The sequence below is a fragment of the Anolis carolinensis genome, chromosome 5 (assembly GCF_035594765.1).
Source record: "Anolis carolinensis isolate JA03-04 chromosome 5, rAnoCar3.1.pri, whole genome shotgun sequence".
NCBI lineage: Eukaryota > Metazoa > Chordata > Lepidosauria > Squamata > Dactyloidae > Anolis > Anolis carolinensis.
This window is the reverse complement of record NC_085845.1, coordinates 121,880,827-121,894,711: the sequence shown is the minus strand read 5'-3', so window position 1 is coordinate 121,894,711 and position 13,885 is coordinate 121,880,827. Positions and strand designations below refer to the sequence as shown.

Below are 13,885 nucleotides of genomic sequence, written 5' to 3'. Positions count from 1 at the left end.
GCATTAAAATGGATATGGAATGTTAATGAATCCATATAAGCACAGTGTGTTAAAGCGCTGAGCTGCTGAACTTACAGACCAAAAGGTCCCAGGTTCAAATCCTGGGAGCGGAATGAACGCCCGCTGTTAGCCCCAGCTCCTGCCAACCTAGCAGTTTGAAAACATGAAAATGTGAGTAGATTAATAGGTACCGCTCTGGCGGGAAGGTAACAGGGCTCAATGCAGCCATGCTGGCCACATGGCCTTGGAGGTGTCTTCGGACAACGCCAGCTCTTCGGCTTAGAAATAGAGATGAGCACCAACCCTCAGAGTGAGTTACGACTGGACTTAACATCAGGGGAAAACCTTACCTTTACCTATAAGCATCACAGTGTCCATATTCCAAATCTATTTTACATGTTGCTCGCTTCTGGCTTCTACTGTGTTATTCTCAGAAAACATACAATGGGAAGTCATTTGAACATGTTATATTTTAATTTGCAGAGACAAAAATGACAAGCAATTTATTTACATAAAACTGTACAAAAGCAAATTAAATTATGCAAAATCTTTCATAAATAGAGGTGGACTAGCGTTGAATACATTTTTGCCATGTTTCTTTTTTTTAGCATAGTTGCGTGCATAGTGACTCATAATAAACAATGATAAGTTGTTCTCTGCTTCACTATCAACATCCAAGTTGCAGAACAATAGTCAATGATTAATATTACAAACAGATCGTAACCACACTGAATGTAAGTGCTTCAAAATTCAGGAAAAGAAATGTCTGAAAGTGTACCCCAGGTAGCTGGAAAATGATGCCTTCTTCCAAGTATAATGCTCTTCAAGCAACTGCCCCAACTTAAATGTTGGGATTAGGTTCATCTCTACCATGGTCCATCTCCTCTCATTCAGCATTTAAGGAAACAATGGATCTTTATCACTGATGGAACATAAGCAAAACTGTCCCCTTCTTCAATGTTCCAATGCCAAAAAAGTCTTTTAGTGATGGCTGTATTTATGGTAGTTTCATTTTGCCCCGCTCTCTCCATTTTCCTACATTTCTGCTTTCCTATAGGACAACTTCCCAGGGTAGTCTTTCAGCCAAGCACCTTCAATCTCTCATTTGAGTTTTCTCCCCACAGAAAAATAACATCTACCTTGTTTTCTAAAACTCAGGCAGCAGGCCAGTCAGAAATTATATTGACTAAATATTAGCATATCTGGAGGTTGGAATGAGCATTAGAGTTTAGACAGTAGTTAATACGGACATTTTCTAATTCATATAAAGTTACATAAGTAATGCGGCAATCTATAAATGTGTCCAATGTAAAATGCATGCAGAGCTCCTTAGAGTTCCTTCTGAAATTAAAAAAAGCGAACAAACAATATTGGACTCTGGTGTATGAAATTAAAACAAAATGGTTGCTAATAGCATTTTTAAAAAATCCAATAAATCATCAATTTCTCTGCTAAACAGACTTATAACATCTTGCCACAGAGAAGTATATGATCACACTTTTTCAGTTAGCAAATGCCCAGCCCAAAACCATGTCTTTTTTCCTCCCTCCCCTCCTTTTTAAAAAATTATGATTCATATTTAAGACTGGTCCATTATCTGAGTTTGGTAGAAGGCATTTTTAAATATATCATTTTTCATTTCTCAGAAAATAAACATGGTTAAATATACAGGTTCAAAAAGGTGGGAATAGCCCATTAATTTTCAGTGTCCAACCCCAACCACCATTTTTACCATAACAACAGGTATAAAAGGCACAGTTGCATATTTTGCATTCACGCTAAAATTTTTCATTTCATTTTATTGTTTTTTATAAAAGCACTCTATATAAGGAGTGTCACCAGATTGAACTAATTTTAAAACAAACAAACAAACAAAAAACACACAAAAATATATTTGTGTCTCATGCTGGGTCATAAGAAGCAATTGACTATGTTTTGATGGCTAGATTTTACTAGAATTACCTCAAATACATACAAGTACACTGTATTTTCTGTTATTCTTTTGTGCCCATCTTAGTTCAATGAGTAAATTAAATAAATCACTCAAGTATATGATTTCTCTTTATAGAGTACACAAAATTGGGAGTAGTGGCTGATCCAGTTAATCCTGAAGGCCTTCTTTGACCTGTATTGGCTTTCTAGAAAAGGAGGTTTTAAAAGAGAAATAATTCTTTTAGATTCCTCTCTTTAGTGGCTCTCAACTGTATATTCAGTGTATTAGGATTTAAAAATAAATAAAGCTCTGCTGACCACTGGAGTTATACAATGTGTTCTCCATTGAAACCTGCAAGAAATGTATAAGCTTTTATGTAAATATCTTGAGAAGTGTTTTACGCCAAACAGATACCTTAATGTTATATAAATACAGTAACTCATTAGGTCAGTCATCTTATAAAATCAGAATTTGCATCTCTGAAATTTTTAAAAAAGATGCATCAGAATGATAAATCATTCCTCTTTGTAACTGTTTCCCCCTTCAAATATATTTCCATTTTTACTGCTACACACAAATGAAAAGCCAAATGAAACAGAAATTGGAGGAAGATGCACAATGAAAAAGGGCACTTTGCTATTAAGAATTCAAAAGTCAAAAGCTGTGGTGAGTTTGTACCAGTCAATCAGCCCATATTTTTCAGACTGTTTAACAATATATTCTACGTAAATTTTAAAGCAAGAAACTACCCAAGCTATCTTGTCACTACATTTTTACTAGAACCACCTAGTCATGCTTTAATGCCAAGTTAAACAACCAGAGGGGCTGGCTTCTCTTTGCACCCTTTCTCAAGCTGTCCCCACTGCATTGAACGATTGTCAGTTTCATTTGAATGTCCATGCTCAGCCATTCTTTATTACTATTTCATTATCAATACAGAACTATCCCAGATTCTACACACTCCGTTACTTTTTATTGCACAAAATATATCTGGTCCATTTTCTCATCCACATCATATAGTGCAAACTATGAGAACTGTCACAAGCTCAGGACTCTGCACCATCATGATCAGGTCTGGATTCTTTGTAACTTGTCACAAACAAAACTATTTTGCACAGAGCATGTTGGCGGTGACAACAGTGAAGACTACTGGCCACCTTGAGTCTCAACATTGGTTTTGTATTGCACAGGAGTCAGCTTAAATGCACTTGTGTTTTAAGAAAACCTGCATAATACCTTTGCCAAGAGCAAATGATTAACCTGGAACGCTGGTAACCCAAGGGTTGGTATCCACTTTCAGCAAAGATGGCGTCATACTTGACTTGAAGCATGTTCTTCCCACTGCCTTCATTGCACTGTTCTTTCAGATTCCCCTCTCGACATGTCTTGGAGCTCATCGACACAGCTTCCGGGATGGATTTGAAACCTTCTAAGAAAAATATAACCTAGAACTGGAGGACCACGGTCATATAGCTTATGATGTTATCATGCTGTTACCAGCAAGCTCCTTTTATCAGTTCCACTGGGCACTGAACTAAAATCCATTAGGAAAACAACTACATTGTCTGGGTTTGCCGCATAGACTGCTGTGCAAATGCATGTGGAAAATATGCTTATGTGTTTGTGCGTGTCTGTGTCAATTTTTATAAGACAAGACCAACAGGTAATTCTCCTGATCCATAGCAGTATGTTCTTTGGCCTTTTAATCACTATGGTCATCCAAGCTAAGAGTTGGTCTGGTAAAAAATGACACCAGTTTAGCAATTGATCCTTAGTATGTGATGATATATACCATCATACTATTTGTTATGGTGGTGGGGGTGAAGGAAGGGATAGAGGAAGAGGAGAAGGAAAAGAATGATAGAAAGAGGACAAGGAAGATAGTAGTTGTTCTATGGATAAAAAGTTAACTCACAGTTCAGGATTATAGAGAATATGTCCTAATTTGGAATATAATTCCAGGCTGAATATGTTTTCTGTTGCTTCCAGCCACAGGACAATATTAAAGTTGTGATCTTCCAAAAAAAGTGCTCTTTTTTAAAAAAAAATCCCTCTAGTTATTTATGTTTGTGTGGTTTCTGAAGGCTTATCTCTGATGGGAACCAGCAATATTCAGATGATTTCCTGGAGAGTTGACTATATATGTTCACATACATATTTGAGAATTTTATTTTTCCCTCTGACCTGCTATTCCCAACAAGCCAGATGACCACCAAATGAGAACTGAAGTGGCTTAAACAATGCTTTAGCAGTGGGGAGGGGGGTAACAACAGTTTCTGAGGTTCTTTTGTTTTGTTTTGTTTTTCCATATCAGATGTGTTACCTTGAAAGGAATTTACAACCAGAAATTTAGGAAAATTAAAGATTGGTGAGCAGGGAATTAGGCATGCAGGAACAACAATGGTTTCTACATTGTACAGTAGAGTCAGGCAGACAGGATACGTAAATGCCTGGCACGGAGGCAGAAGTGGCAGGCCAAGCTTTTGTCTCTTTGGTAGCCCCCTTTCCGATAGACTTCCCTTTATTCTATTTTTTTGTTTTTGAGTTTAAATTGTTTTGATTTATAGGTTTTTGCCTTTTGTCCCCCTTTAATATGCGAGAGAGCACTGTTGTTATTTCTTCATAGCCTAAAGGTAAACTTCTCTTCTAGTTAAAGTATTGACGGGAGATGGCTTGTATTCCCCTGTCTGTGTGAGGGGAATATCCTCAGGATTGGCTTCCTCACTTTTGCTGAAACTGGCTGGACTGAAGGTCTCATAGGATGAGGTCAACTTTTTGTTAAGGAGGTTTCTGTTGCGGTCACCCATCAGGGAGGCTTCTCCATTGGCCAGCTTCTCTTGACTGCCCCGTTCATCAACAGGCATGAATGTGGAGAGTTTTGGCTGGCTTTTCGGCTTTCGTTCAGGTGAGGTGCGGACAGGCATCCAGCAAGAATCTGAATGGCCATACTCATCACATTCCCGAGTACACTTCCCAGTCAGGGCGACATCTGGTAAAGGTCTTGAATCTGCAAGCAAAGAACAGCAATAGTTTTAGTACTGGATTGTGGCCAACCAAAATGAAACAACAATATTTTCACAGGTTGGGTTTGCATTGGCAAATTATTATTTCTTTTTTTATACATATATCTCTGTGATATTTTCCTAGTGCAATCAAAATTCATTTGTCTAATAAAAAAATCTTCAGATTTTATATTCCAGAAAGACTTTCTACATCATGGGTAGCTAATAGATTACATGTAGGAGAAGGGTCCTAGTCCATGCATCACCCCTGATCTATGTTAATTTAATATTTCAATTTAGTCATAATTTGGAGACAAATTAGGAGCCTGGGCAGCTCTCTTCAGAAATCATTTGATTTATTTTAAACTGAATACAGAACAGAGTGCAGCTAAAGTTGATATTGTAAGGCCAAATGCTATGCTATGGTATAAGAAATGTCATCAACCAAGAACAAGTCCTATATAGTAGGCATGTCCGATCAATGAAAAAAATGTTTCAATTCTCGTTTCTAAAGTAGGGGGGCCCTGGCGCTGCGATATAGAAAGTATTTCCAATTTTTCCACCAAAAATTTTGGATATTTCTGAAAATTCGTAGTGATTCTAAATGTTTTTAAAATAGCGGACGCGCATGCGCAATCGCCGAAAGAAAAAAGGAACCGGGGGGGGGGGCTTTTACAGGGCTCTCCCGCCCTCATTTCTTGAGCTATCCTCATCAAATTTGCAATGCCCTTGCAAGTTGTGCAAAGATACTTTGAAAACTAGAAATTCCCTTGCTGCATTTGTAAACAAGAAGGACACTGGAAATCAATGGTGTCTCTGGCTATGTGATCCCACAAGCCTCAACCCAATGCCTTCAATTAGAAATGGACCAGTGACCACCACATCAAGCAATGCCCTGGCAAGGTGTGCAGATATACTTTGAAAACTAGAAATTCCCTTGCTAAGAGAAAGAACCAGCAACAAAACCCTAACCCTTTCTCCAAACCCCTCTGTGGGAACAGCCAGACTGGGCCCCTTCACCCTCTCTCCCTCAAGAGGCTTGCTTGCTTTCTGTTTGCAGACCACCACACTCTCCACACAAAGCCCAGCCCAGAATGGCTCACCCGGGCTACACAATGGGCTTTTATGGCAATCTTCCACGTGGACGCAGAGGACCCTAGCCCCCATCTTTGTGTCCATCATGGAAGCTTCTGATTGGCCAGGGAGCGGCAGCCATGTTAGGTTTCAAGGTAGGTTTCAGAAACAAAAATATTTTTAAAAATATTTTAAAATATATATTTTTAAAAAATGGGGAAAAAATTAACAAAACATTAAGAGACAATTAGAGAATGGGCCAACGATGGTTCAAAATACATTGCCGGTTGCGCCGTGAGACAACATATCGGAATGCATCTCAAAAAGCGAGAACAATCCGATATCAATCCGATATAAGATTCAAAACGATTTTTGGACATACCTACTATATAGACCAGTCTTATGTCAATGCCAACACTATTAAAACAATTAAATGCACAAATCTTTACAAGGCTGTAAACTGATTACATATGATGCATTAAAACACACACAATAAAAATGGTTAGGAGCACACAAGCAACAGCTTTAAGCAATGACAATGATTTGCATTTTCAAAAAAAAAAACCCAACAATCTATTTGTTCATGTAAGCATCTGGTTTAAAGGACTGATTTGTATTTGCAAATGTAATGTCAATATGTGGACTTCATCCATGATCCTATTGTATGTCTGCATTTTTGTGGCATTCAACTGACTTTCTTAGTGTTACTGTTGCGTAATAGCACTATGAAGCTTTAGTGACCTGTCCAATAAATCCAGGCCTGTAATCTTAATTTATATATGGATCAATCAATTTAAACACTTTTTGTTTGGCTAAAAATTACCATTTAATAAATGGAAACCCAGTTTGAAATTAGGTGGGGGTTTTTTTGCTTGTTTATTTTAAATATAAATACTTCCAAATGCATTTGGCACAAAAGAGAAATTAGTGTCAAACTAATTGCTAGTACCATCTAGTGCAGAATTAGTAAAACAATAAGATTAGAATTTGCACCATTTATTGATTGACTGAATGTGTCTGACTTAAGAGTAGCTATTATAGTTAGGCCAGCAAGTGCTAATTCTCAATTCCTCATACACAGGAAGAAATGCTTCTTTTTTGTGACACAGATCATTTATAAGCCAAATCAGGAAGCTTTTTTTTACAAAATAGTTTTATTTATATGCTAATGTATGTAGATTTAAATTTATTACAGCTAATTTGATTAATCAATTTATATTTATTTCAATGAGTGACAGTCCTAATAGGAAATTATTTAGAAATGAGTGCTAATTTAGATTCATGTTGTTCCTTTAACATATTGGTACAAAAATTGTATGTATTGTTACATACTCTGTTTCCCCGAAAATAAGACATCCCCTGAAAATAAGACCTAGTAGAGGTTTATCTGAATTGCTAAATATAATTGCATAAGCACTTTGCATTGTTTTAAACTTTGTATATTGTATTTTATGACTATTTTATGACTATTTTATGATTGTTTTAACTGTTTTAATCATTTTAGTTTATTGTATATCAGTGTAACGGCATCAATTGCCACTTGTAAGCCGCCCTGAGTCCCCTCGGGTGGGAAGGGCAGGGTATAAATAATTGAAATAAATAAATAAATAAATAAATATAAGGCCTCCCCCGAAAGTAAGACCTAGAAAGGTTTTTGTTTGGAAGCATGCCCGCCAAACAGAACACCAGAGCATGCGGGATTGGTAAATGTACATGCTATAGATTATTGTACATGGAAGTAATGGTAGTAATAAGAAATTCCTGATAGGATTCACAGTTTGTCTGGTTATGCTGGTTTGTGATGACAACTACTGTACAGTATATAATAAATGTTCATTTTTTGTTCAACAATAAATGTGAATTCTTCATGGAAAAATAAGACATTTCCTGAAAATAAGACCTAGTGCATCTTTGGGAGCAAAAATTAATATAAGACACTGTCTTATTTTCAAGGAAACATGGTACCATTTTCAACATAAACCTTAATGTGTTTCATTTTAGATGTCTTTCTGTTTCCTTTAGAAGAGCACTTTGTTTTATGTTGAATTTATTTCACTAAGTTTGGAAAATTCCCCTCTCCTTGTATCATGCACATACTTCTTTCTTTTGTTACATGAATCATCCATAGGCAGAAACAGATTGCACAAAATTGAACTTTCTATAATCAACCGTATATTCTTTCCACAAGATTAGGTTTGAGTGAAATGGGCTCAAAACATTCTTAAAGGGATGATCCAATTATCTAGCATTGTCATGCTACAATTCCCAGATCAATGACTATTGCCTAGGATTACTGGGAGCTGAGGCCTAACAACTAGAGAATAAGGACCTCTTCACATCCAAAACATGCTTTCCTCCTCATGGTGGTGGAGGAAGTGACTTTTGGCACATCCTGTCCACTTTGGAAGGAATGTGAGTGGGGCCTGCCATGCATTGTCTGATGGTGCTTGGCAGGCCAAGCCACGAATAAAAGTAGCAAAACGAGGCTATTTTGCCTTGTGTGAAGAGGTCCTAAATGTTGGGAACCACTGCCCCTATATATTGTCATTATCTCTGGATGATGACTTCCATTTAATTCCAGTTATCTAAAGTAAGGCATTGCATGCACTCAGTGATCGCATTTACACTAAGATAGCCAGCAAGTGAGGAAGATCTTGCTGAAGAGAACCACACCAGTTGAATGTGAGATTATCAGTCCCACAATGGACAATACCTAGAGGCTGGCTTCATCTTGCTCATAGCTCAAACTTGGGTAATTATGGCTTAACAGCCATATCTGATAATGGCTGATGTGAAAGCCGCAATGAGCATATGAAGCAAACACATTGAATGGGATGCTTTTGGTTTATGTGTGTGTGTGGGGGGGGGGAGGGCAGGGGTTGTGATAGTGAACCCACTTTGTGAAGAAAGAACTTGATCTGAAACCTGACCTATCGAGGCATAGGCCCAACCATAGCAGTATTACAATAAACTAAAATACAGTAGAGTCTCGCTTATCCAACATAAACGGGCCGGCAGAACGTTGGATAAGCGAATATGTTGGATAATAAGGAGAGATTAAGAGAAAGCCTATTAAACATCAAATTAGGTTATGATTTTACAAATTAAGCACCAAAACATCATGTTATACAACAAATTTTAAAGAAAAAGTAGTTCAATACACAGTAATGCTATGTAGTAATTACTGTATTTACGAATTTAGCACCAAAATATCACGATGTATTGAAAACATTGACTACAAAAATGCGTTGGATAATCCAGAACATTGGATAAGTGAGTGTTGGATAAGTGAGACTCTACTGTAATTAATATTTTGAATGGTGTTGCTATGCAGCCAACAGGAAACCAGGAGCTGAATCTGGTCCCCCAGAGGAACAATAATCCCAATCCATTACTAACTGCCAACTTAGAAATAAAAATGTGCAAGAAACAAAATATTACATTTTGGTTATGGAATGTTCTGACAACATACAACAGAGAATTTAATATGACACATTTCCATATTTTCAAGTATAGTTAAGTAACATTTTGCTGTACTGAGATGGGGAACACGTAACCAAACAGATTTTGGACCAGAGCCAGCACAAAAAAATTGTTTCTGAGACACGATCATGGCCCTCTATGTGCCACAAATCAATCTATAGTTGAATCTTATTGACAAAAGTACAGCATCAACCAGTGCATCTGGGGGAGGAAGCAGTCATGTGGTGCACACAGCAGTATTTGTGTCATGCTTCTCAACATTTACCCTAGGTGGCTGCCCTACTCTGGCATAGCCAGCCATGTTTTGGACTTCAACTCTGAATAGTGCTAACAAACAAAGAGAGCGGTGGGGCATGTTGCGGGATATAGTTCAGTAAGGAAGTCCAAATTCTTTACACTTCTACCTGATCAAACTGAAGAGAAGAGAAATATGCTAGGTTAGGCCTTAGTTTAATGCATTAGTACATGTGTCAATAATTTTATTTTACTTTATATTTGCGGTTGCTTCATGGGATGGGGGAAGGGTTTTCTAAATTCTTTAGAATTCAGATTTTCACTCAGACTCTAACAGCTTTGTTCTTCCTTCTCAGTGAGGATAACAGATATATTGACATTTGTCAGCTCATCTTGACTGTGGCTGGGGAGCAGTGCACAGCATGCAGAGAACATAATAGGAAAGCACTGCTGTTCATCATGGTAAACCTGGAATTACTTTCCAACTCTCCAAAGGTAAAAAGCAGGGATAATAATTTATTACTCTAGCACACATGATGCTCTTTGATTTTTAAGCAGGCAAATCCTCTTAGAATTTTTTAAAAAAGAACAAGGCCAAATACTTCCCTGCCATTGTTTCTTTCTTAATAAGCTCTGTGATGAAGTCTATACTTCATTTTCTAATAATGTCAATTTAGAAAAACCAGGGTGATTGTGGTTACTACTATTAGTGGCATTACCACCACCAGGAGAACTGTTTTAAGTATTTCATAAAATATTATTATTTCATGAAATTATCTGCCTCTAACATTTCAAAGCCATTCAAAAGGCCACACACAAAGATTTTACAGCTGCCCCTGAAAGGAGAACCTCTTGAATAGCATTCCATTTGTAGGGGAACCTGATATCAAAAACAAACAAGCAAATAAAAATCTAACTATAACCAGAGCCGGTCCAAGGTAATTTTCAAGTGTAGGAGAACAGAATTTTGATGCCCCCCCAAACCTTCGGGGTGAGAAGGGCGGGACACAAGTATGGGAAATAAATAAATAAATAAATAAAATCAGGGCAGTAAAAAAAGAACAATCAAAAACAGGGGAATTCCAGACATGAAACAATCAGGGCCAGCTAACACCTCCCAACAAAGGATCCCCCAGGCAGGAAGCAGCCAGGGTTTGAAGCTGCAAGGCCATTCAAAGCTAATCAAGGTGGCCAACTGCAACATCCACACTTGCCTCAGACAAAAGTTCTTTGAGGTCTTCCTCCTAACCTTGACATTCCATAGATATACAAACCCCACTTGCCTAGTTTCCAACAGACCTCACAACGTCTGTGGATGCCTGCCACAGATGTGGGCAAAACATCAGGAGACAATGCTTCTGGAACATGGCCATACAGCCTGGAAAACTCACAGCAACCCAACAATCCAATACTCTCCTTAAAAGCCTTCAGAGATATAGGCTCCGTCTACACTACCATAAAAAAAGCCAGGGCCACGTGGGTGGCTGGAGTGCCTTCTCCATGTTCATGCAGGTGAGTGGGAAAGAAGCCCTGCCATTTTTTTCATAAAAATGAAAAAAGGCAATCTTTGGAGATGGACCTGGTGGCATGACAGCACTGCAGGGGTGCCTCAACTGTTGCCCCCCCCCCCCCCGGCATTGCACCACAGGCGACTGCCTAATTCGCCACGAGGGTGGGCTGCCTCTGACTATAACAACCTTGTCACAAAGCTGCCAAAGTCATTCCAAATTGTCGGGGGTAGGGCTGGGAAACCAAGTGCCCCACACCCTGTATCGCCCATGGGGGGAAGTGTTGGTCACATGGCTTCCTCCCATGGCTTCCTATGGTAAAATGGGAAGTCTTCTGCATTGTCACAGTTGTGGCATGCACTGTCTCCATTCTACTTCACCCATGGAGACCCACCAGTGTTGTTTGATGGGAGCTGGCAGGCTCTGTGAGTTACCTGGACAAAACTGGTGTATGTTGCCAATTTTGGCCCTATGTGATGAGGTTGTAAGTGCATACATGTATACACTCTGCAGATGTACAGCTTTGAGACCAACATAGAGTTCTTGGCTGTTGACCTACAGATAGTATGGGAACAATAAGAAAAACAGAGAGTGCAAGTTTGCCATAGTAAGCTGACAAAAACAAAAGTAATATTAGCTATCAGGAAAAGGAAGTGGTATAGTGATAGTAAATGACAGTGCCTTCATCACTGTGAAGAAATATGAATTGAAACAAGTAGACAAAAAATCACCTGGACCTAAGGAGGCCTATATTTTTTAACAAGATTCATGGGTTCCAGCCCTTGTCTTGGAAGATTTGTTGTTCAAGTTCACACTTGGCTCGTTACCCTGACATCTTCTGGTTTTTAAAATTCTAGGTTCATTTTTCCTTTTCCTTCAAAGTTCTATGAGCAAATTTGCAAGAGCGGGAGTTCAAAGCTATCCTTAGGGGCTACAGTTCTCTCCTCAGTTATAATTCATCCCTTAAAATATATTGCAATTGTATTTCAGGAACCACCTCATCTATATTTAGGTCCAGAGACAGCAAAAAGACTTAACTGTGTGATTAGTTTCATAGATACAAGTTGAGGCTGAGTTGCAGAATTCCAAAGAGAGGGAAATTGATTGACAGGGCCACAAATGCTGTTGTAGACCTTTGAAGATTGGGAGAGAAAGTGAGCCAGAGGAAAGCAATGGAGATCATTTAATGATCGCTCCTGCAAAAACAATATTCAGCATCGCTGTTCCACAACAATGCTTGAGATCCAATACTTGGTTCCAAGAACAGAAGGAAACCCATCTTTATCCATAGGAATCTCCTCTATTTGTGTGGCAACCACAATTAATGTGTTTCCTTGTACATCATGCAATGGGAATTGCTAGATCTTAGAGTGTTTACAGATGATCAATCTTACTACTTAATCCTGCTATCTCAGTCATGGAGCCTCCGATGGCCTAGGGGATAAAAGCCTTGTGACTTGAAAGTTGGGTTACTGATCTGAAGGCTGCCAGGTTCGAATCCCACCTGGGGAGAGTGCGGATGAGCTCCCTCTATCAGCTCCAGCTCCATGCGGGGACATGAGAGAAGCCTCCCATAAGGATGGTAAAACATCAAAAAACATCCGGGCATCCCCTGGGCAACGTCCTTGCAGACAGCCAATTCTCTCACTCCAGAAGCAACTCCGGTTGCTCCTGACATGAAAAAAAGTCATGGAATGCTATTGAGAGCGGTAATGACATACTTGATTTGTAACTCTACTGTGATGCCTTTCTTCTCTCTCTCCCACTAGAAATATAAGGAAGAATGTATTATTGAACACCTGTAAAAATTTATTTTGGCAGGCAATACTAGAAGCCATTGTATGGAAGTGCCATGATTTATTGTAAAATGAAGTAGTTTATCTTGTGTCCATATGGGCCCAGGATTGGGTTCCAATTAAATAACTCTTAGGGCACTTCCAGACAGTGTCAAAATGTGAGTTTAAAAACTGAGGCAAAAAAATTCTGGGATTTGACAGGAAGTCCACACACAGACCTGTCAGTCCCTGGAAATGGTCCTCTGCTATCCTCACACCTTCCTTTGAAGTGGATCAAGAGGGAGGGTGGACAGGGACATCTAGCATAAGTTTTTTTTAAAAACAAAGATGCACTGGATTTCTTATGCACACATGGCGATCACAATGTACACACAAGCAGATTTCTTATTTCTCTCTTCACCAACTATTAATTCCAGATATGTTATTATTATTATAAGAAAGAAAGGAATGGTTGTAGAGAGTTCAAATTGCTCTCCAATTCTGCTTTCCTTTAGCCACCCATGTATCCATAGCTCTATTTCTTGCCAGCCTGATCAGCGGTTTTGGATTTTTAAAATGTGCATGTGTGCTGGAGCAGTCCACACAGGGGGATGGGAAAGAAGTCATGCATTTTGCATGGCTGCAGGGATATACAGTCATAAGAAGGTATGTATTTTTGGGGTGGAATAGAATTTTAAGTGCACTTTTTTAAGACATGCTTTTTAGCTGTTAACCTGATTCCACCTGCACTTTCCCTAAATGTCACGTAATCACATCCCTTTTATCCCAGTTACTTTTGGGTTTTTCTGCACGTGTAGAAGGGCCGTTATTTCTACCAGACCTACCACTGCAACATTACCTCATGTCTAGGATCTT

The 13,885-nt window shown here is 38.7% G+C and overlaps 1 protein-coding gene across 15 annotated transcripts in view; it reads right to left on the bottom strand.

Moving 5' to 3' along the window:
* Nucleotides 1-452: 452 nt before the first annotated feature.
* Nucleotides 453-13,885, bottom strand: part of pcdh7 (protocadherin 7) — a 473,476-nt gene continuing 460,043 nt past the window's right edge. For 9 of the 15 annotated variants that reach the window (XM_062982207.1, XM_062982211.1, XM_062982206.1 and 6 more), the window contains one exon: nt 453-4,940. In XM_062982207.1, coding sequence (XP_062838277.1) covers nt 4,886-4,940 — 55 coding nt within the window. In that variant the 3' untranslated portion in view covers nt 453-4,885. The remainder of the gene's footprint in view (nt 4,941-13,885) is intronic. The other 6 variants (XM_062982208.1, XM_008118076.3, XM_062982209.1 and 3 more) reach the window with 3 other exon arrangements.